The 24,567-nt window shown below is 34.9% G+C and overlaps 1 protein-coding gene and 1 long non-coding RNA gene across 3 annotated transcripts; both read right to left on the bottom strand.

Annotated features, from left to right (window-relative positions):
* Positions 1-6,629: 6,629 nt before the first annotated feature.
* Positions 6,630-7,831, bottom strand: LOC140054709 (uncharacterized). The gene is made up of 3 exons (XR_011846561.1): positions 7,776-7,831; positions 7,020-7,136; positions 6,630-6,650 (listed from the first exon to the last, which is right to left on the bottom strand). It is a non-coding gene; the product is annotated as an uncharacterized lncRNA (long non-coding RNA).
* Positions 7,832-10,610: 2,779 nt separating this feature from the next.
* Positions 10,611-24,513, bottom strand: LOC140054141 (uncharacterized). 2 transcript variants are annotated; one of them, XR_011846487.1, is made up of 10 exons: positions 24,325-24,513; positions 22,362-22,718; positions 20,344-20,452; positions 19,469-19,618; positions 18,759-18,864; positions 18,472-18,613; positions 17,117-17,299; positions 16,287-16,374; positions 12,799-14,321; positions 10,611-12,717 (listed from the first exon to the last, which is right to left on the bottom strand). XR_011846487.1 is itself a non-coding variant. In XM_072099025.1 (9 exons), the coding sequence occupies exons 2-9, from the start codon at positions 22,709-22,711 to the stop codon at positions 14,226-14,228; spliced, it is 1,224 nt and encodes a 407-aa protein (XP_071955126.1). In that variant the 5' UTR covers positions 22,712-22,718; positions 24,325-24,513; the 3' UTR covers positions 12,760-14,225. The 2 variants fall into 2 exon arrangements, 1 of the variants encoding a protein (XP_071955126.1); XM_072099025.1 differs by lacking the exon at positions 10,611-12,717 and having other exon boundaries at positions 12,760-14,321.
* Between the last annotated feature and the right edge of the window lie 54 nt (positions 24,514-24,567).

Genomic DNA, 24,567 nt, shown 5'->3' with positions numbered 1-24,567 from the left:
AATAAGGTATAAGGTGATATTTATATGCACTTTTTTTTAAGCAAAATCAAATTATGTTTAATCTTAAAAATTTTGACATGTTTTTGTTTTCTAAATTTTACAATTTATAAAATACAATACATTATAATATACAAAGAAACTTAACGAGGTAATAATGAATTAGGCGGCGTATAGTAATATGGAATTAGCGTCACTTCTTTCATTCTGTTACTTTGGCGTATACTACTGTAGCTCAGTCCCAGTTTTTTTTCTAGCAAATATGTGTTTAGATTTAAGGTGTCGATTGCGCACATCTCCAAGGTTCTTAAAAAAGCTTTAAGCTCTGTCTACACTATCAAACTAGTTTGACAAAAAAGGTGTGCCCAAATATGGTAGTGATATGACATCTTCATGTCTACATATGGGCAAATCACATTTTTGTCACAAAGTTTGATAGTGTAGACAAAGCTTTAGGTTTAAGAAGAATTGAAGAGTGATAACACCGCAACAAACTCAAACTATCACTACTTTTCTCTCGTTTCAAACGCTTGTAATTTACGTACAAAAAGAACAATAGCCCAAGCTAATATAAACATAAATAAGAACAGAATTCTATAGTTTTTTTCATCGCCGTTTATAAGTTGTTGGTATTTCCATTAGGTTTCTGGTACATCTGATGATCTCGCCGTTTACGTCGAGACATCAATAAGAATAAAACTACAGCAACGATTATTATCAATATGATTAAAGGCACCAAAATGTAGACAGCTATTAAGTTGGAATTCTCAGAATCATCTGAATCATCGCCAGAAATATCGATCGTATCTGAAAAACAATTTATAACAATGGCTATAGTATAAAATACTGAAAGATGAGGGCGTATCAATTTGATCTCTGGTGCGCGTGCGTGCAATTGAGGGACTAGTGCTGTTCCGCCGTACCACGCTGAGAATGTTAAAGAGTCGCTATCCAATCGAGTTTGAACAAATCCCAAGTGGTCTAATGGTTAGGACATCTGCATATCAAGCAGAAAGTTCCGGGTTCGAATCTCGGTTGGGCTACTTTTTCTCATTCTTTTCCTTATCTTTATCTCAAATTAATTCAATTTCAGTATATCACCGGGCGGTTTAGAATTTATTGTGTGCCTGTGGTGTGTATGTGAAAATAGCACATACACATATGAAGTTAATTTTATTAGGTGGGCGGGAAAAACAATAAACATGGTTAAAGTTTACGTTCACACGAAACGATAAGCTAAAGCTAAAGCTACATTCAGACGGAAGACAGCGCCGTTCGATTTTCAGTCCTTTTCATGTCAGTTGGTCCGATGCTAATGAATTGTTGTGGAGTAGGTTTATTTAGTTCAGCACAGTTGCACTTCATATCTGAGAAGAATTTTATACACGTAAGGCTGTGTGGCGCAGTGTGTTGGACGTTGAACTACTGATCGTGGGATCGCAGTTCGAATCCAACTCTCATCGCATTGATGTATGCTTAGGCAAGATACTTTACTTACATTTGCCTCTCTTCACCCAGGTGTATAAATGGGTACCTAGGTAGATCAAGACACAACTTTGCGCTGATTACTAGCTGCATTATTATGGGAGTATGTTTTCATACGTGTTTGATGCAAAAAATGACCGGGTTAATAATGTTCAGCGCTTAGAGGTAAAACAAATTACGCGCTATATAAATCCAGGATATTATTATTATACGCCTATACCTATGAACAGACAACGGGTCCGGTATTGTATGCTTCGGTCATCTGCTTAACTACTCTCACTTTAGTCAATAGAAAGCAGCCTGTTTCTGGATTATGGTAAGGAAACTACTTACATTTTTCCAGGTTACAAATGGTTCCGGTGAATTCATTTGGACATAAACATTCAAACGTCTCATATTGTTTGTTATTGTAACATTCAGCCCCATTCATACAAGGGTTACTCAGGCATCCTAGAACGAGATAAAAACGGTACGACATGTAATAAGTGAGGGATATATATGGCCGACTCCTGTCGTAAACGACAATGTCAAATAGTCTTAGGCCTACATTCATCTGAATGATGACTAAAGCCAGGACTGTTTAAAGCACCTTTGGCTGGTCACAACATTGACCAAGGGCTTCTCTCGTCCAGTGCCAACCTTAACCAGAGGAGAAGCATAAGCCAATACGTCTGAGGCAGATACTAGATGCAGGGGCTGCCATAAGAGTCAGCAGTGCTGATTTCAATGGGACCCAAGCTCCATATACAGAACCAGGTATTCCCAGATTTTCTCTTATCCAAGCTTTAACCAGGCCCAACGTTGCTTAACTTCGGTGATCTGACGAGAACCGGTGTTTCAACGTGGTAAAGTCGTATGAGGGAACGTATGTGCATAATTGGATAGTAATGATTAGGCCTACGTTGATGTTCTGACCCGAACCCCTTGCCCGATCCTGGCTACTGCCCTGATCATCTTGATGAATACTCTAACATGGCCTACAGCAATACGGCGGATGCAGTTCTGCAACCATTGTTGAAAAATAGGAAAGATTTCTTGGAAGTAGGCCTATTCCCGATTCAACTTTAACTAACATTTTGGTGGTGGGCGGGTGGTCTAGGCTCTTCATTTGAGTCTTGATATGGAATAGATATGCATGGCGTTTGTTGTTTTCTGTCGTCTTTTTTATGATGATCATAAGACGATGTGGTGTTGATGATGATGGCGAGGATTATATGATAAAAACATCATCCCCGTGTAGGCAACGATGAAGATGATTAAATATTGTTGTTTATGCCCGAATTCTATTGTGTATTTACCATCATAGACTTGGCACTGACTTCCATAATAAGGTGCTTCGCATTTACACAGGTGATACGGTGGATCGCTGATTGTATAACAAGTTCCATTGATGCACGGGTTATCCGAACAAGCCGAAGAATAAGCAGAAGGCTCTGAAACAAAATCGTCACAATTGTTAACACTTAGGCCTACGGTACGGTAAAGTAAAGCTTGTTTCCCACTAGAACGCAACGCAAGAACGTAAGCGCAACGCAACCGAATTGACCAATCCATGGTTCGAATAATCCATCGCTTGTGATTGGTCAAGTTACTAAAGCGTGGTTCCCATTAGGACGCAACGTAATGCAACGCAATGACGTATAAACGCAAAGTGCTGTATTGCGTAATCACAAGTGGGAACCGACGACGTAACAGTGCTGCAAACACAGGTTTGATTTCACGCAGGCGGGGGCAAACACAATTATTGGAAGGGCATTTTCTTACGTTGCGTAGGTTGCGTTACGTTGCGTCGCTAGTGGGAACCAAGCTTTACATTCACACTCATTGTCTCCATATATGGGCACATCACATTGTTTTTTTTGATAGCCAACGTTTCTAACAACGCTCTCATTGTGCTCACGAAATGTTCTAAATCTATAATCATTTGTTAAGAAAAGCATTCCACGAAAACCTTGTTATTATTTGATTATTGTTTACTATTGTGATACCGTACTGCAGTAAATGAAATTAATAATATTATTGACTTGACACAACCACAGACGCATAAAGCCGAAGCACAGTGTGCCATATATTTCACTACAGAATTTAAAGACACCTATTAAAAATATTATACACACTTTTTATATCCCTATTAATGATTATATCTTGTTCTGCATATTTTTATACAAGGCTATGATAAACACCCACATAATAACAATATGCCCGGCCGATCGACCAACGCGCCATACGAGAGAAACAAAAAAAAAACAGCTGATTTTGACTTTCTTTTCTTACCGCTGTTATCAATTAAATTTGCAGGAATAATTCGATTAGTAGGCCAAACTGTAGACTCCTGTATTGGCGATGATAAAACAAGAGCTGAAATTAAACAGAATTTGACTTTGACTGAACGATTATAAAGAATATAAACAAATAAAATGAACTCAAAAGAAAGCAAAGTACAGTCAAAGTGACATTTCTTGTCTTTTCTGTGAACATTTTTTCTCAATCCTATTGCACGAGTGTAAAACATCATTTGAGCGACATAAAATAATGAAACATCGTGCAGTAAAAGTAAAGGTTTTTGTTTACCGTCAACATTTCCGAATTCACACAATGTTCCCGAAAATCCGTCTAGGCAATCACAAGTAAACAGACCATCTTCATTGGAACAACTTCCGCCATTTAAACAAGGGTTACTCAAGCATCCTAGTAAAAAGTCAAAACATGATTTCAAATAATTGTACGGCATCGGTAACTTGTAATATCAACAGAAACATGTTTGTGCGTAACTTACCGTTGTACACGTCACAATTTTTGTCTGTCCATGGCCATACGCAAGCGCATGCGTAGAACGGTTCTTGCGCTGTTGGATGACATGTTCCTGAATTCTGACAAGGAGTGTTACGGCATCCATCTATTAAATTAAAGAAACAATTTCAATAAAGATTCTAAAACTAAATCGATTCTATACTTTTAAAAGAATAAAACAGACAATATTCACATGGGAACAGAATCATTTTACAAAAGGCAGACGGCGCATGTGTGGAGGATAATTAATGAATTGGTGTGTAAAGGCACCGTACCAAAACGTTTTTTTTTCAATCAGCTACACTTAAATATTCCTATTTAAATTGCGAAAAACTTACCTGGGACAATTTCACAATTTGATCCAGAAAAACCAGTTGGACAATCACAAGAATATTCTCCACCATCAAGACTTACACAAGTTCCACCGGACAAGCATGGGCTGTTTTGACACACTGAAGAATAAGAACAATAGCCAAGAAGAAACAGTTGGATCTACAATTTAGAATAAAGAAGAGTAACTCGTAACGTATACAAATAAAACAATTACCATCAATTATTTCACACAATGTTCCTGAGAATCCGTCTTGACAATCACAAGTAAACAGACTATCTCCATTGGAGCAAATTCCGCCATTTAAACAAGGGTTACTCGAGCAACCTACAAAAATGTCAAAATATAGGTTATTTAAAAAAAGAAGAAAAAGAATTAAAGAAAACTGACTTATAAACCGATTATTTAACACATGAAAGAAGAAAACGATTAGTTTTTAAGAAACAAAATGAAAGAGATCTTTTGGAGTTTGAAATACTTAGAGTTTACGCGCATAACTTACCGTCGTACACGTCACAATTTTCGTCTGTCCATGACCACGCGCATGCGCATAAGTAGAATGGTTCCTGGGTTGTCGATATACACGTTCCTGAATTCTGACAAGGAGTATTACTGCATTCATCTATTATATTAATGAGATAGCCAAATGTTATGAATTATATGTTTAAATAATCATATACATTTACTGGCATAGAAGAACTTCGGCACAGTAATTTACTGCAATTTTAAAAAGAATGATTATTATTTGATAATATATAACGGCGTACCTGGGACAATTTCACAACTGGATCCAGAAAAACCGGTTGGACAATCGCAAGAATATTCTCCACCATCTTTACTTACACAAGTTCCGCCGGATAAACATGGACTGTTTTGACAAACTGTAGGAAAATAATAGCCAAGAATTACAAACAGTTGGATCTACAATTTAGAATAAAGATGAGCACTCGTAACTTATACAAATAAAACAATTACCATCAATTATTTCACAAAATGATCCTGAGAATCCGTCTTGACAATCACAAGTAAACAGACTATCTCCATTGGAACAACTTCCACCATTTAAACAAGGGTTACTCGAGCATCCTACAAAATGGAAAATATTTTAAAATAAATTTTAAAAGAAAACGAATTAAAGACACTTACTTATAAACCGATTATTTAACATATGAAAGAAGAAAGGATTCGTTTTTTAAAAACAAAATTAAAGAGATCTCTTGAGTTTACGCGCGTAACTTACCGTCGTACACGTCACAATTTTGGTCTGTCCATGACCACGTGCATGCGCATACGTAGAATGGTTCCTGGGGTGATGATAGACACGTTCCTCCGTTCTGACAAGGAGTGTTACTGCATTCATCTATACAATTTATAAAGTAGTCAATTATTATCATTATTATTATAATTATACATTTACAGGTATAGAGGAACTTCAAACCGCCTAGTGATATACCGCAATTATTCCATTATTTCATATTAAATACAGCCTGGACGTACCTGGAACAATTTCACAATTGGATCCGGAAAAACCAGTTGAACAATCGCAAGAATATTCTCCACCATCTTCACTTACACAAGTTCCACCAGATAAACATGGACTGTTTTGACAAACTAAATGAAAAGTATAGTTAGCAGTGAATATAAGAAGTTATGTATTTACAATTATTTCGAATAAAAAGGAGTAAATCTTCTTAACTTAAATAAAGAATTACCATCAATTATTTCACAAAATGTTCCAGAAAATCCGTCTTGACAATCACAAGTAAACAGACTATCTCCATTGGAGCAACTTCCGCCATTTAAACAAGGGTTACTTGAACATCCTAGAAAACGGGAAAATATTTCAAAATGACTTATACGCTGATTCTCTAACACAAAAGATTATTTAAAACGCTTTTAATATGATGAGTTTATGCGCGTAACTTACCAGCGTACTCTTCACAAGTTGCGTTTGTCCACGGCCATACGCAAGAGCATGCGTAGAACGGGTCTTGAGTTGTTGGATGACAAGTTCCTGTGTTTTGGCATGGAGCACTGTTACAACCATCTAACAATAATATTAAATTAAATGATCTGACTTATAGTTCAATTTAAAATAAAAACTCATTAACTTCTTAAGCTCTATCTACACTATCAAACTAGTTTGACAAAAAAGTGTGTTATGCCCAAATATGGTAGTAATATGACATCATCATGTCACATGGGCACATCATATATTCACATAGTTTGAGTGTAGACAGATAAAATGGATCCAAAATATCAGTCAAATCAGGTGACTAGTATTTTTCTTTGTTACTTACTTCACATAAAAAAACTAAACCCATACTGTATGTTTCTTATTTCTTTGTAACATAATCGCATATTATACATGAATTTGTATCATGCATTTTTAACATGAATCAAAAGTGCACCATACCTGTAATTATTTCGCAATTGCTTCCATAAAATCCCTCAGGGCAGTCACATGAATACATCCTATCTTCCTCATTATTTACACATATACCTCCTGACTGACAAGGATTACTTTGGCATGCTGTAACAGATACCAAGACACTTGTTAAAGTATTGAGTGACAGTCCGATCGTCATCAATGAGTTTGGAAGAGGGAAAGAAATCTTTACTGATGATGATTCAGATCAAGTTTGATATTTGTTATGTTATTTGTATTCATTTGGTTGGCACAGGAGTTGCAATAACAGGAAAGCCACTGTTGTTTCCTGAAGGACGTGCGGCTCTTTAGATAAGTGGCTGTGCCTGACAGTGACTGTGTGTGTACTAGTACACCGGGGTAATGTGTACACTGGACCTACGGTTTATAGTCCGTATCCGTGGAGAAGACTCGTTCTACCACCAGAACCACGGAGCGAGTGAGCCTCGAACACTACGGTTCTCACTGCCTTAACCACCTTGCCACTCCTCGCCACTAAAGCGTGGTTACCGTTTCCACTAGAACGCAACGCAGCGACGTATTGACGCAAAGTGATGTATTGCGTAATCACAAGTGGGAACCGACAACGCAACAGTTCTTGAAAAGTTTGATTTCACGCAGACGGGGGCAAACACAGTTATTGGAAGGGCTTATGTTGCGTAGGTTGCGTCGCTAGTGGGAACCAAGCTTAAGATAGTTATAAGAAAACGTTACGTTGAAAACTAGTGCTTAACAGTAACTCACCGTCATAGAGAGAACAATCAACACAGGAGTAGTCTGAAGGACAGACGCAATTTCCATTGGCGTTACACGTTCCTTTGACACAGTCTTCATCGACTCTGCATAAAAAGACTAAAAAGAATATCAAGTTAGAGAAAGTCAACAGTTCTTTTCAGAACTACACGTGATGTACCGCAAACTTTATATCAAATACTGCCAGCCTGGATAGAATCTTATCCAGTAGCTCGCGGCGCCAGAGAGTCTTTAATCTACCTTACTCTGAATTGTACTGTACACAGTTGTAAAACAATTTGGAAGTATAATTCGCGAGAATTTGTTTTAAAAGTGTTTCCTCAGTACAAGTACAATTAAATCAAAGCTGGGCAAAACATCTGACCATGGAGGTTCCTTCTACTTCATCCACGATCTGACCAAACATATCCAGGAATGAGTTTGTCATAATTGCAAATCATCACAATAATTTTCCCTCTGAATAATCAGAAAGAAGCACATTGATGCAACAATAAAGAGATATGAGGATGTTGGAAAGGAAAAATGTTATACTATATTATTTTAAAAAAAACAACTTCCTACCATTTTCATCACCGACTTGTGCTTCGATGGAGTACTCTCGACCGTCAACACCAGTATTAATGTCAATTGTCTGGCCAGTTGTCAAGCCTGCATACAAACTGCCTCCAACCCAACGGACCTTTACATCTCCTGCAATATTGTAGGTTATAACGCTTTCTCCAAATGACCATCCAATCACATCCCCTGGCTCAACTGTAATGCGTTCACTTTCAGGTACTATGTAAGTGACCTCTGTGTCAGATTTACTGGACGGGATGTCATTGATACCGACAATTTCAAATTCGGTTTCAGAACCATCTATCTGCCTAAATACTATAGCTCTGAACGATGCAGTACTTTTGGAGTAATATGTCCACTTCGTAACTTGACCACTACAGGAGAACATTTGATCTGGAGATACCATTGTCCAGCCACTGCTGTCAGGATTGCCACGATCTTTAATTGGCCAACCTCTTCTACAGCCATTACCTTCAAAGGAAACACAACAGAACATTATTGTAGTGTTGATATCCAATCCGCTTCAGTTCCTATGTTTCGGGGGAAGTGTACGAATTTTACATATTTACGTATTTTGACAATAAGAGAATCTTTGTAGGCCTACATACCTTCACCAACCGACTGGAGACATTTGTCCGCGCCAGTCTTGCACACAAACGACAGTGAAGTTGTGTCTGCTTGATTATCCCAGAGTGTTTTAGTATAATCCCACATAACTGCCACGTGTTGTGAATTTGAATCTGGTTGGTTTGGCGCCCAACTCACATAATCCTTCTTTGTGCCATCAAGCCATTTGAAGTCATCATTTTTGCTCTCACGATACATTCCAATATAGAAGGTCTTTGAAGGCTCCAACGAAAACAAGAATGCGTTTTCAGAGGAGCTGTGAACTGATGTCAATTCGCTGGAGGATTCAATTCTAATTGGGAGAAATAATTACTATAACATAACCATCATTATTGCAGTTGTAAAAGCTTTTTTTCTGTCAATAATTATAAAGACCAAGGCGATTTTCATCGTTAAAGACGACTTAAGTAGGCTACTACCTTACTAACATGACAAGGAGCGTCTCGAATTATTACGGAAAACCCCTAAAATTAAAACCAACAAAACTTGATGTAAATCTTACCCGTCGCTGGCAGTAAACTGTTGCGCTTGACAATATTCAGAAGCATCCCAAAAGGTTTTCTTCAACTCCCGAGTACTGTACATGTAGCAGTTGTTTTCAAACAATTTCCAATTTGTTGGACATCGCAAAGAAGAAACCTCTAGCGTAAAAAGCGCCAGGCATACGGCTACCAGACACCTCATGATGCTTCGAACCTCAGAGTGAGAATGGGACTAGCAAGCTTAACTTTGCGCGACATGTAGGCCTACCTTCGATTTAGCCGGGCAGTGGGGATTATATAAATCAAACTACGCATGCGCTAACAATGTTAATTCGCCCGGTATAACCTTGCAGTTGGTTTATAGCGTGCATCAATTTAATATACTTTTATTACGTAACTCTCTCGTAAACAATTTTTTTATATAAATAATGTAATCCAAATCAATTATAATATATACAAGGACAACAAACGTCAACATTGTACCGTGTTGTTTTTATGTAAACAAGGCTAACAGTGTTTGATAAAAAGACTCACTCAAAGTATTAACATACACAAATATACCAAATTAATATATAGCCTCCGAAGTAACCAACGGATAATCGTCATATTAAGGAATAGAAATAACAGTTGGATATATCTAACTCAAGTCCGTTGTGTATACTCGTCCATGTTTCTATAAACTTTTGTTTGGAAACTTTGAACTTGACAGTAATTGGACAAGTTTGCGGTGGTGCCTGTCTACACTACCAAATCTGCAGAATAACATGACTACAAAGATGGTTATTTAATTTGCTGAGTTCAAAAACCTCACAACAAACAAGTCTGCCAAGAAGGTGCATGGCTTAACTTCTGCTAGTTTTATCTAGTTAAAACTGGTTTTCTGCAGTTTGCTGAACTGGTTTACACTGGCAAAAACTCATCTTGTTATTTTGCAAAACTTTGAGTTTTGTGTATGAACAACACTGAAGGTTGCTTGAAGGACAATTAATACTCCATCACCGTATCTTCTTCAAGATACTACTAGGCGCACAAAAGGGATAAATTGCTTTCAAACATCAAACGGACCGAACAATACAGTTTACAGTAATTTTCATCTTGTACTGTAGTATTAAACAACTCGCTCTAATTTAGTAATCGTGGTTATATATAAAAAAAGAAATTCAATTAAAAATGATTTTATTTCAATATTCGTGCAAGAAAGAGATATTTCGTTGAAACCTAAAATAAGTAAATGTTTTATGCTTTATTAAGTCTAAAAACATCACAAAATGACATACTTTTACGCGCCTGGTACACATTGAAAAACATTGATAATATCTGGCTTTTGTATGCGCATGCGTAAACATTTCGTCTCTCCGTGACATTGAAACAACATGATAAAATTCTAATATATTTCAAATATAGATATTATATAAATATTTTGAAACTTCTATAAAAACTTCAACAATAATCTTATCTAAACCTACAACCTGATAAAAATTGCAAAAGTGTCAATAAACTCTTATATATTGCATACTAAGATATAAAGTATATTTTTAAATTTGTAATTCTTAATACACAATTGTTTCTCTATTTAATAAAGCAACATTGAATTCAATAATTTTGGAAAGATTTGAAAATATTAAAAGAAATATGAAGCATTTTATGCTAGAATAAAATATGGATAAAAACTATATATTGACATAATGAATCAAATTTATACGTAGGCATGTTAAGAAAAGAATTTTTATAAATTCAGCGGTACTACACAACATGAAATAAAGTAAAGTTAGAACTTGAGAAAGTCATAAAGTCGACACTTTGGTTGTTGTGTACAACCGTCTGTGTCGTGAAAACGAAACATTGAGGTTTGATTTTATTTGCCGGAGCCGGACCAGGTGTGAAAGACCCTGTCACGCAAGGAATTCCTAAACTTTACTTGTTTAGCAATCGGGCTACTCTAGATGACGGTTGTACATAATAATCAAAACCAAACGTTACTTTATTCCTTCAAACCGATTTTCCACTAGACGAATCGATCGAAAGCGTCAGCTTATACGCATGTGTATTTATGTTTCCATCTCCTAAATCCCTCTCTACGCATGCGTATAAACAAATTCACCTAGCGCAAGTGAGTAGGCTTTACACATCGTGTACCTAACTTTAAAGATGTATTGTCCCCCAAAAACATGAAAAATGAAGATTAATTAAATCAGACTTTGAATAAGTTATTTTGTAGTTTTGATAAAGTTAATCCCTTCCGTTAAAAAAAGAGAAAAAATAATGTCATATAAAATGACAAAATAAATGGTTAAATTCAACCAAAAACCCATTGGCAGGCAGCCAATTTGACTTTTTTTTGTGCTTTAAATTACACTTTTTTTCAGGTAAAAATAACATTTTATTCGATCTAATTTTTGTTGAAAGTGGATAACTATTATGTGACATTAAAATGGCATATTCAACAACAATTGTAAAAAAAAAATGTTTCATGGGGACAATACATCTTTAAGACAATTTTCGAAAATATTCGCACAAATGGAATATTCTTGAGTTTTAATTTATGGTTGCGCATTTTTGTTCTCGCGGCGTCACACGTAGATAAAAATAATACGCATGCGCATTAGTAAACGCTTTCGATTCCCGTGAATAAATTCGACTAATGCAAAACGGGCTTTACTTTACTGATGAATACACTTTACTTTTGTGACAATGATAAAGGTACACCGCCTACAGTGATAATATTAAATACCAGTAAACACATATAATCTAAACTACAGTAGGCTATAATAAAACGCCTTTACAAACAAATCTGTAATGAATTAAAAATTGCAATACAACTAAATAATACAATGTATATAATTTAAATAAAATATAATTCACACTGATAAACACAAACCTGTATGTAAATTTAACTTCTCTCAAATAGAAACCTTAGACCCTGCAAGCGGTCTGGATTTAAAGAAATTTTGTTCATAAATATTTAGCTTTTATCCTAATTTCAATTAAGGACACATATTTAAACAAATGTATATTATATCATAATGCACCGTTCTTAAAAAACTTTCTGCTTCAAAGCATTTGCTATGACTAGTGTAGTTTACGTCAACCATTCATGAGGTGCTATTGCCGCCAAAATTGTTCATAAATATAAAGTATGACTATATGTCGTATCGTATATCCATTAGCTTGTCTGGAGTTTGTATTAAATACTATAACGCCATTAAAATATATAAAGTTATAATTTATGATACCCGATTTATATGCGACATTAATATAGCGCTTACCTTCCCATAATGCAATTAAAATATGGAAAACTTATAAATTTATGATACCCGATTTATATGCGATATTAATATAGCGATTACCTTCCCATAATGCAATTAAAATATGGAAAACTTATAAAGTTATAATTTATGATACCCAATTATATTTGACATTGATATAACGCTTCCCAAAATTACTGTTTTGTTTTGATACTGCCTGATTTGTAATTCGCTACTTAACACATTCGCAAGAGCTAAGAAAGATTTGCCTTGAATGTGGAGACTGGTACCATCAAATAATGAAATAACAGTTAATGTCAAGTACAATTAAAATAAATTAAATAGAATTCATGGTTAGGTACCGAAGGTCTTTAAAGTATGCTTATAAATTTGACAACTGTATTACAGTTCTCCGTATCATATGCAAATACGGTAATACAGCTTCACATATGTATCACATGTTTTATCATTTTACCATTAAAGGTTGGGTTATGGTTAGCATATGAATCTATCATACAGGATCACATATGATGCTGTATCACCAATGATGATGGACAAAGTGTAAATACCTTCTAATGCAAGTCATCATGTTACAAAATTGCCAAAAGCGAGGACATTATTTCAGCATTTCTGTAACTTTCATTTTAAATTGATGGTAAAATTTAGTTGTAGTCATTATCTATTATAAGAGAGTAATTAGTACACTTGCTCGTTAATTTTCCTACTGCACACATCCACACACACAGGGTATCAACATGACCGCAATTGTACTCGGAATGTTTATATAAAATTTGAACATTATCTTGTATGCAATATAGCGGCCAAAATGGGGTCTGAATTTTTCTCTACTTTTCTCCACTTGTTGGAAGATGTTTGCTTGTTATACACATTTTTTTTATTGCACGCATCCATAATTATGGCATGAAAATGGCTAGAATTGTACTGGGAAACATTTAAAAAAAATCTCCGGGTGAAGAGCAAAAAGTGGAGGAAGAGCAGGGGGATATTGGGGTATCAAAATAGAACAACTGGGAACTATATTTGGAAGGGCAGTTGGGTTTAATGGGGTTTCAAAATGACCAGGAATGTATCTGGGAATGTTTTAAACTACATTTGAAAACCGACACGGAGTGGTTTCAGGTTGGAAAGCCTAGATATAAATACCTGTACAGGCAGCCTCTGTAATTATGATGTTGCTCAATTATTGAGGATATCTTAGCCAAGGATTCTTTAACGTATAATTTTAAATGTTTGAGTGAAATTTTTATTTTTGGTTCCGATCTTCTTTCGAATTGTGAAAATGCTTTATTGTTTTATTATGTACAACAATTTCTTGTTAATTCAGGAAGATTTGATTGATGTTTCTGTTGGTTTTTTGTTTTAAAATGTTGTATTTGTTAATCTGAGGCGCCTTGAAGATGAGGTGGTTCCATCTTGTAAGGCGCCCTCTGTGTAAATAAAAAAAAAAAGGAATTTTATACAGACAGTGTGAATGGGGTACTTGGCGTTTTTTGACAGCCAACATGATTTTACGTTATTTTATTGATCTCATGCACTGCTTGATCATTCACTTCACGTCCTCTTTTTAAAATATCTTTTGGCATCAAACGCATCAACGTGGAAACCTACAACAAAAATATTATAATTATAATAAATAATGTATCATGTATTATTTTTGTTTTGTTTATTCGACCAGCATAATTACAAAAAAATAAAAAACAGATATATAAATAGAAAAGGCTGGGAAGGGGTAGCTGAAAGAGTGGTTACACTAGAACACAACGCAAGGACGTAGATGCAACAAAGGCTGGGAAGGGGTAGCTGAAAGAGTGGTTACACTAGAACACAACGCAAGGACGTAGATGCAACAAAGGCTGGGAAGGGGTAGCTGAAAGAGTGGTTACACTAGAACACAACGCAAGGACGTAGATGCAACAAAGGCTGGGAAGGGGTAGCTGAAAGAGTGGTTACACTAGAACACAACGCAAGGACGTAGATGCAACAAAGGCTGGGAAGGGGTAGCTGAAAGAGTGGTTACACTAGAACACAACGCAAGGACGTAGATGCAACAAAGGCTGGGAAGGGGTAGCTGAAAGAGTGGTTACACTAGAACACAACGCAAGGACGTAGATGCAACAAATGCAATCTGACCAATCAGAAACAAAGAACTACCTGAACTGTTGCTTGTGATTGGTTACATTAATTATTAAGTTGCGCATACGTCCCAACCGTGCAAAGAACACTGATGTAACTCAAATGAGACAGCTATCCATTGTATTAAATATAAAATAATACAACAAAATTGATTGAATTTATAGACTTATACTTTGTTACAGCAAATAGTAATAAAAAAAAAAAAAAAAAAATAATCACAAGCCCTAAAATTCATTTTAAAAGAATTTTGATGTGGATAAACCAATTTTTATGCAAGCAAACAAGCAATAGAAATGTTTTTTAACATAAACTCAAATAAATAAATTTGTTTATGTAACACACCCCAAATTATTTTCTGTTATTGTAATACACTTCAGGGTCATGTACAGTATCTGACATTGCTTTGTTTTATTAATACTAATAATAGAATTATTTCATGGTATTACTTATCCTATTACATAATAAAAACCAAGGTTTAAATCAACAGCCTTGGTTGTCTCAAGTTGTGAAAATATAAATATGTATTTATATTATATACAGGTACTGTGGGCCTCTGCCAATAAGTTGGATTTAAAGATATATTGTCACCCCTGAAAAATTAATTTTTAAAATTTTTTTGGTTGAATACGCCATTTTAATGTCAATGTTTGCAGTACACCACGCATATTAGTTCTGAAAAGAATTGTTGTGTTTCTAGACGTTTCGATCAATATGGTGGGAACATAATAGTTATTCAATTGGATACAAAACAAAAATTATTTACCTGAAGAAACTGTAATTTAAAGCAAAAAATAGTTAAATTGACTGGAAGTCAATGGGTTTATGGTTGAATTTAACTGTTTATTTGTTTTTTATAAGTGACATTTTTTTTTTGCAAAAGTGATTACCTTTATTAAACTGCAAAATGATCTATTAAAAGTTTTTTTTATTAACCTTCATTATTCATGTTTTTAGGAGACAATACATCTTTAATCATTGTATTGGTAAAAACTTTACTTTAATAATGTATAATTTTAGTTTATTTTAATGTAGAAGGCTTTAGAGAAAAAGTGTGATGTGCCCAACATGGTAGTGATATGACATTATCATGTCCTTTGGGCACATCACACTTTTTTTGTCAAACTAGTTTGACAGTGTAGACAGAGCTTTTGAGAGATGGAAATATATTGAAAACACAATTTCTCAGTAGTATTAAGGTAAAGTGTTTACAATTACAACTCCACTCCCAAAGACTTAATAATAAGTCTTTGTTTATGTAGAGCATCTTGTGTATATGTTTGTCTTCTGAATGGGATTGCCACCTTTGAGAAGGATAGTGAATGAATTCACTTGTGGTAATCCTTGGCAATTGCCTAAAATGAGAATTAAAAAAAAAAAAAAAAAAAAGTGTGCTCTTACTTAAAGTATTAAACCAAAATTAAAACAAATTTTTTAACCTTTTCAACTGGTCCCAAATCTTGAAAATTATCAGGTAATCTGCGTTTTAACTTTTTGTTCACTTTTAAAATTTCTTCAATTACTATTCTGAAAAGAAAATCATACAATATATAAATTATAGTTATTTTCAGATACGTTTCACCCTAGGGACGTATCGTAATATCAACACAACATATTACACTATATATACATTTGTACTTATAAATAATCATAAAACATTTGATTGAGTGGAGGCAATAAGTCATAATGGCTTTAAGTTTGAACCCCCCCCCCCCCCCCCGATAAAACAAACAATAAATTGTTCGCAAACATACTCTCCTCTAACGTTATTTATTTGGACTCAAATCGCCTCTGGGTTGCAAAGTCCCTGGGCTTAAACATCCTTCTACCATTGGTGACACGGTGCTTAGTGTTGTATTGTGTGGTATCAACTGGAGGATATTACATTACAAATTGTTTGGGAGGGGGAATTTACCCATAGTCCTATGCACATTTACCCATAACCCTATGCACATTTACCCATAATCCTACGCACCTTTACCCATAGTCCTATGCACATTTAACCATAATCCTATGCACATTTACCCATAATCCTATACACATTTACCAATAATCTTATGCACATTTACACTGCACCTTTACCCGTAATCCTATGCACATTTACCCATAATCCTATGCCGATTTACCCATAATCCTATGCACATTTACCCATAATCGTATGCACATTTACCCATAATCCTATACACATTTACACTGCACCTTTACCCATAATCCTATGCACATTTACCCATAATCCTATGCACATTTACCCATAATCATATGCACTTACTCATAGTTCCCAGAGTTCATGACCTGACTACTAACCGCCATCGTCACGTCATCGTTGTAAGCTTGATGGAACCATCCCGTCGGAATAATAAGCATTTCTCCCGGATGCTGATCAAACTCTATCGCCCTCGCTTTTTTAAACAATGGATACTTTTTGTAATCTGGATTAAATGTGTCTATAGGACTACAAGAAATAAAAACACACCTTTACTAAAGACCAAATATAAAAACATGTGAATCATAAGAAATTTTATTGATCCACATAAAATGAAAAATTACTTTGCTTGGCATAATTAAGAGACAGTAAAAGACAATAAAACTACAAGAAAAATACAAAAAATTGAACAAACGCTATAGGCCAATGATAAATACGGGTAATATGGCCAATGTTAAAATGCTGCTAAAACAATTAAATTCAGATTAAAATTCAAAACAAATCCAAAACAAAAAATTGAACATTCTTGGTGCTATTCATTCACCCATGACCGAACATTATTTTAATTTTTGGACATTTTTATATACAAAATAGAAAAAAAGGCCCACAGAAGTACATAATTTTTGCCCCTCTTCTTGTAGAAAAATGTACCCCTGTAAAAATTCTAGCTACAGGCCTCGAATCACTGTACAATATGGGTTTAAAAACTAAAAAACAATTCCAAAATAAGGAAACACTGCATATAATAAATGTATAACAGACTAATGGTTTACAATGTTCTGGATTAACTAAACAGGAAATACTGTAGACCTATGGTATAGTACAGTGTATCTTTTTCACATAATAGCAGCTTAAATTGAAAAGAAAGATAATCAGAGACGGTCTGTTGTGGTTAGTTCTTGTATAGAATTCTGAGAAAATAAGTAGACAGCAGATGGTAGGGTTAATTTTAACCAGGTTAATTAAGCTCTGTCTACACTATTAAACTTTATGTGACAAAAAATGTGATGCGCATCATATATATGGACATGATGATGTCATATCAATACCATATTTGGGCATATCACCACCATATTTGGGCACATCACATTTTATACTATCATAATGATTATTACTCCATGATTTGAAAAGTGATTTCTAGTTAGGGCTTCGGTCATCACAAATTGAAAACTAAAAGGGGAATTCGGAATACACAAAAAGTATACGATGTGCAATGGAAGGTCAAAGTTCAATTAGATTACTGAAGTGTACTACCAACCTAATATGCCTACTACTAAATTAAGGCAAATTCTAGGTAGGCCTATAAATTTAAATAAACTTTCTTAAAAAGGGAATATTTCTAAATGTTCTTCAAAAACCATGGTAAAGAATAAAAAAACGATGATATGCAAATGATTATTATTGTAATACAATATAATTACCTATTGTACTTATTGCAGTTGAGAGGGAATTCTGATTTTCGATCTGGGTAAACGTACAAATAATGATCCTGGCCTGGTTCATAGAGTTTCCACTTTTTGAGTCCCATGAAAACTGCATTTGTTCCAGTCCAATTATATGGATCTGTTAAAAAAACTCATAAAATTGTAACTAACATATTTATTTCATACACATACAAAGTAACTCGCCAATATGACACACATGAGATGCTGTATTAAGGGACTTGCCATGATACTGGACAAATATTGTCATAGTGTGGGGTACTCACCAATGTGTAAAGATGATCGTGAAAATCGAGTACCCCAGAGAAGCATTGCATTCCACGGTTGAATCTCGGGCGGAAACATCTGAAAATAATCCTCCTGCAAATATACCTAAAAATAAAAGTACTTTTAAGCGTTACTTCATAAAGTATCAGGGACGTTACGAAACACAACGGTTAGAAGAGGACGACGGATATCCTGTGTTCGCTAGAGTGTAAAATCATATACAGTCAACATAGCCGTTTTATTAGTTATGCACCCTTGCACAAAGACGACGACCAACAGTATCTCTATCCCTCCCTTGTCTTGCGGCGAGGCTCTTCTGAATCGTTTGGCTCTGCTGGTACAGCAGGCCTAGCTTCCTAGCTAGGGACCCTGCATTCAAACGGCGCGCAAAACGTATTGCTTTTAAGCCAATGTTTTCCATAAACAAGAAAATGGCAACTTTCACGCTAAGCTCCACCCAATTTGTTAAAGCTTATGCATAAATTATTCATGAGCGCCATCCTGTGGCTTTCCGTCGTGTTTTGTAAAGTCCCTATTGTTACAAAAATACACCAGAAAATAGTCTGTTTTGGGTATATTAAAACATGGTATTAATTAATAATTGGCTAACTCTTTATGGTGGTAGTAACATCAACCGAGAACACAGAAAAATGGTGAACTATTAATATTATGACTGGTACATGCTCTAGTGGATTTGTTGATAACTCACAGGTGTGATGATGTCTTCCTTCAGCTTTGGTCTCTGTTCTAGAAAGATCTCATCCTCTAAATAGGTCCAGGTGTCCGGTGTGCCTTCATTAATATGGCTGAGATAAAGTTTTAATGGTAGTGCGAATGACTCGCCCTTATTCAAAGAGCCCTGTAACAAACAAAAAAGAAAGAAAATTTACGATTACAGTAATTGTTAAAAATTACTTTAAAGAAATATTTAATGAACCATGTGTTTCAAGTTTAGTTCTCTATTTTACAGCTGTCCTGTCAAAAACAATTAGTATAAATGATTAGTTATCCAAGCCATTTATTAATTGTGCAAATGGTCTGAAATGTGTTCTATTGTAAAAAATTGCATATACATATTTTGAATTCTCATGAGCAGTTGTAAAGATATAAAACTAAAAGCATGATTTTAGAAATTGATGTAGAGTAAAGCTCTGTATACACTATTAAACTAGTTTGTCATGTTCCCAAATATGGTAGTGATATGACATCACCATGTCTATATATGGGCACATCACATAACGTTTGATAGTGTAGATAATAAATTCTGTCTAAACTATCAAACTAAAAAAAGTGTGATGTGCCCAAATATGGTAGTGATATTCCCAAATATGGTAGTGATACAACATTATCATGTCCATATATGGGCACATCACATAACGTTTGATAGTGTAGACCATAGAGATAATAAATTCTGTCTAAACTATCAAACTAAAAAAAGTGTGATGTGCCCAAATATGGTAGTGATATTCCCAAATATGGTAGTGATACAACATTATCATGTCCATATATGGGCACATCACATAAAGTTTGATAGTGTAAACAGAGCTTAACCGTGAAACGGGAAGGTAAAAGTAATCAACATACTCGGACAGCCTTCATTGTTATTCTGTCCTCCCCATACGAATTCAAAAAGAAATCTGTCGTCCAATTGATGGCTGGCCATCGCTGCATCACATCTGTGATAAGTACTGGCCTGAAATAATATGACGAATAAAATATATTAAGCTCTGATTACACTATCAAACTAGTTTGACAAAAAAAGTGTAATGTACCCAAATGTGGTAGTGATATGGTTAAAATATGGTATGTGATATGACATTATCATGTCCATATATATATCACATTTTTTTTTGTCACATAAAGCTTGATAGTGTAGAGAGCTTTTGAGAGGTCATTTTCAATATTTATGATTATGTAATTATAATAATAATAATAAATGAAAACCTATATCACCGGTATCCCCCACCCATGTGGAGCTCATGGCGCTTTGTGCATCATAATAAGCGGGATGGTATTAAAAAATGAAATTTAAAAATAATACAGTATAATGAAAAAATTCAGAATTAAAATGTTAAGTGTAGTTTATCCAAATTTGAATAAAAACAGGACATGAACCAAAGACCTCAGAATGTACTCATTTCATAAACCATAAAACAAGACTTCCACCAGAATTTCTACCATTCCAATAGCCCTTACGTAAATTAATATTTACAATAATAGTAATAAAACTAATTCTGGTAAAGAATATTGATTTTTCTCATACCAATTGTGAAATAGAACAATTAAAATCAATATTTGAACAACTCGTTAACACATATGATTCTAAATATGACAAATAATAAAATTCATTTTGACTTTCACATAGACAAGAAATAACATTAACAATCGATTGAAATACTGTAACATCTGGTTTTTATAATCAAATCCAACATTTTTTTTCCATTATATAACAACATTATAAAACATTTTACTAGAATAGAGAGGTTTCGCAATCTTACGAATACGATAATGAAAACGGATACGTCGCGCACACGTATTCGTTTTCGTAAGCCATAAAAAAATCTGTTTCGCATGGCAACGAAATATCGAGGCGCGTCCAAAATATGACTGCGGTAAATTTGAGTGAAGCGCAGGTACGTGTTGCTTGGTGCTTGGCTGCCTAGGCCTAGCCTAACATCAAAGCGAGTTAGGACTTTAAAAACTGATATTTATCAAAATTGACTTGGCATTTTAGTAAATTACTTTAGTAAATTACTTTCAATAAATCTATAATTATATTATAATCATGAATCATTCCTGATTCAATGCAAAATGTGCAAAATAGATCAAAAACTATACTCGTTTTGTAGTTACGAATATGACTGGTGATATTCGTCAACACGAATACACTTTACGAATATGAAATGGGGATCAGCTCAAAAGTTTCACAAATGTGTGACGTATCCGTTTTCGTTATCGTATTCGTAAGGTTACGAAACCTCCCTAATGACATTCAATTTTGATCTACCTGGAAGCAGCAGAATTAAAAATTTACTTTACATGGTGCATTATAAAACAAAAAAAATGTTGGTATTCATTGAATTGAGAGAATATTTCATTGATAACAAATTGACGGCTGTATTTTCAACTTAGCTCTTTGTTAAAGATGCATTGTCCCCCTGAAAAAACAATTCTTAATTATTTTTGTTGTTGAATATGCTATAATGTCACATAATAGTTCTCCGTTTTGACTAAAAATTTTAACAAAAAATGTATTTACCTGAAAAACTGCAATTTAAAGCAATTGGTTGCCAGCCAGTGAATTTTTGGTTGAATATAACCAATTATTTTGTCATTTTAAAAGTGAAAACATTTTTTTTTCTACTTAAGTGATTAACCTTATTAAAACTACAAAATAACGCATCTAAAGTCTGATTTAATTAATCTTCATTTTTCATGTCGTGAGGAACATCTTTAAAAGTTTACTTTACAGTAGGTGTGTTAAAACAAATAATGAATGTTTTGAGAGAAAAAATTAACTGCTCTATTGTCCACTCGTCTCCTTGTTAAAAACAGAGCAATCAATTTTTCAACTCTGTAAAATACACATAAAAGAACTTTACCATTTTCCATCGTAAACAGCTTGGAATTCGGCTAAGCTCAAGTTAGCTCGTCTATGAATGGTTTCCATTTTTTGGATTTGCTCAAACAAAGGCGCATTCTTCTCATTTCCACTTGTGGTGTTTTTGGTTTTAAAAACATCAAAATTTATACTTTGAGAAGATACATTGAAATACAAAGCAGTGAAGATTAAAACGAATGTAATGCAGACAAGGTAAATATAAGTACTTCGACTTGTGGTGTCGTCTGGTTTGTTGATGGTCTTTCCATTTGGTATATTTGCCTGCAACTCGCTTTTCTTTTTTTGAGATTCACTCTTTGAAACGATTTTCCTTTTCTTTGGTTTTGTCATTTTCTCTCTGAAACACAAACAGATTTTTAATAGTGGAATAGGATCCCCTCTGCTGTAAAAAGTTCTAATTTCAGATATCAATCATTATGTTAGATTATAAAAATTGTTTATTTATAGTTAATAATTTCAGCTTGAATTACATCTTATCTATTGTCAAGACTATTGCTAAAGCTTATCCATCCTAAATATTATATCTACTCTACCGACTTGACCTCTTTTATAACCAAACATTTTAGTTAAAAAGTCTTAGAAAAATGAAAAAAGTTTATTTAAAAATGTAAGTAAAGTGGCAATGAGTTGAACGCTTAAACAATTTGCAATTTCAAACCATCCATGGAACTAGGAGTCTATGGAACGCCTCTTCTGCCTTCAGTTCACATTTGTCATGCAGTACACACCAATCGTCATGCAGTACACACCAATGGTCATGCAGTACACACCAATGGTCATGCAGTACACACCAAACATCATGCAGTACACACCAAACGTCATGCAGTACACACCAATCGTCAGGTCATGCAGTACACACCAATGGTCATGCAGTACACACCAATCGTCATGCAGTCAAATATTGCGTAATTTATACCGCCACCTATCGACAAAATTGAATATCACGTGACGTTTATTAGACGGCTGTAAAACTAGGCTATTCAAACATTATACTACAGCAACTCACGCTGTCTACTACTACACCGCACGTGCTTTATGACTAAAATGGCTGGAAAAACTATTAAATAAATCTTGGAATCTATAGGACGTAAAGCACGTGCGGTGTAGTAGTAGACAGCGTGAGTTGCTGTAGTATAAAGTTTGTATATAGCCTTAGTTTTACAGCCGTCTAATAAAAGTCATGCGATATTCGATTTTGTCGATAGGTGGCGGTATAAATTACGCAATATTGGACTGCATGACGATTGGTGTGTACTGCATGACGATTGGTGTGTACTGCATGACCATTGGTGTGTACTGCATGACGATTGGTGTGTACTGCATGACCATTGGTGTGTACTGCATGACCATTGGTGTGTACTGCATGACGATTGGTGTGTACTGCATGACGATTGGTGTGTACTGCATGACGTTTGGTGTGTACTGCATGACGTTTGGTGTGTACTGCATGACGATTGGTGTGTACTGCATGACGATTGGTGTGTACTGCATGACGATTGGTGTGTACTGCATGACGATTGGTGTGTACTGCATGATAAATGTGAACTGAAGGCAGAGGAGGCGTTCCATAGGAGTCAACACAACGCAAGCGCAACACAAGGACGTAAGCGCAACACAAGGACGTAAGCGCAACAGTCCACAAGGACGCAAGGACGTAACGCAACACAAGGACGTAAGCGCAACGAAAGTAAGTTGACCAATCACAAGCAAAAGTTAGGATAATACATCGCCTGCTGTGGTTAGACACATTGCTTGAGTTGCACTTACTAAGACCACTATCCGGTCCAAGCTTAACCAACTGCCAGCTATTATTACGCCTTGCCTAGGCTTACAAAGTGTCGCCAATTATTTTGTTAAATACTATAACTGCATATTTGTGAATCTCACGGTATACTACTCAATTAATTAAATATAAATACAGTATTACAACAAATTCTACTCACGGATATATTTTTTCGCGGACGAATTCCTAAACAAACGTGTAACAAAAAGACACCGACATCTGATTGTTTATGTTTTTCAATCGAGTGTAAAATAATTATTATTTAAAGCACGCCCTCAACATGTACGACAAACCCAGACGGTTGCTCAAAAACTTAAAGGAGAACTCCAGCAATTTCTCTCGTCTGTTTGAAAATGTCACTCTAAAAAAACAAAGACCATTTCACTTTTATATTTATTAAAAA

This window comes from Antedon mediterranea, chromosome 7, assembly GCF_964355755.1.
Source record: "Antedon mediterranea chromosome 7, ecAntMedi1.1, whole genome shotgun sequence".
In the NCBI taxonomy this organism is placed as follows: domain Eukaryota; kingdom Metazoa; phylum Echinodermata; class Crinoidea; order Comatulida; family Antedonidae; genus Antedon; species Antedon mediterranea.
This window is presented reverse-complemented; position numbering and strand designations above follow the sequence as displayed.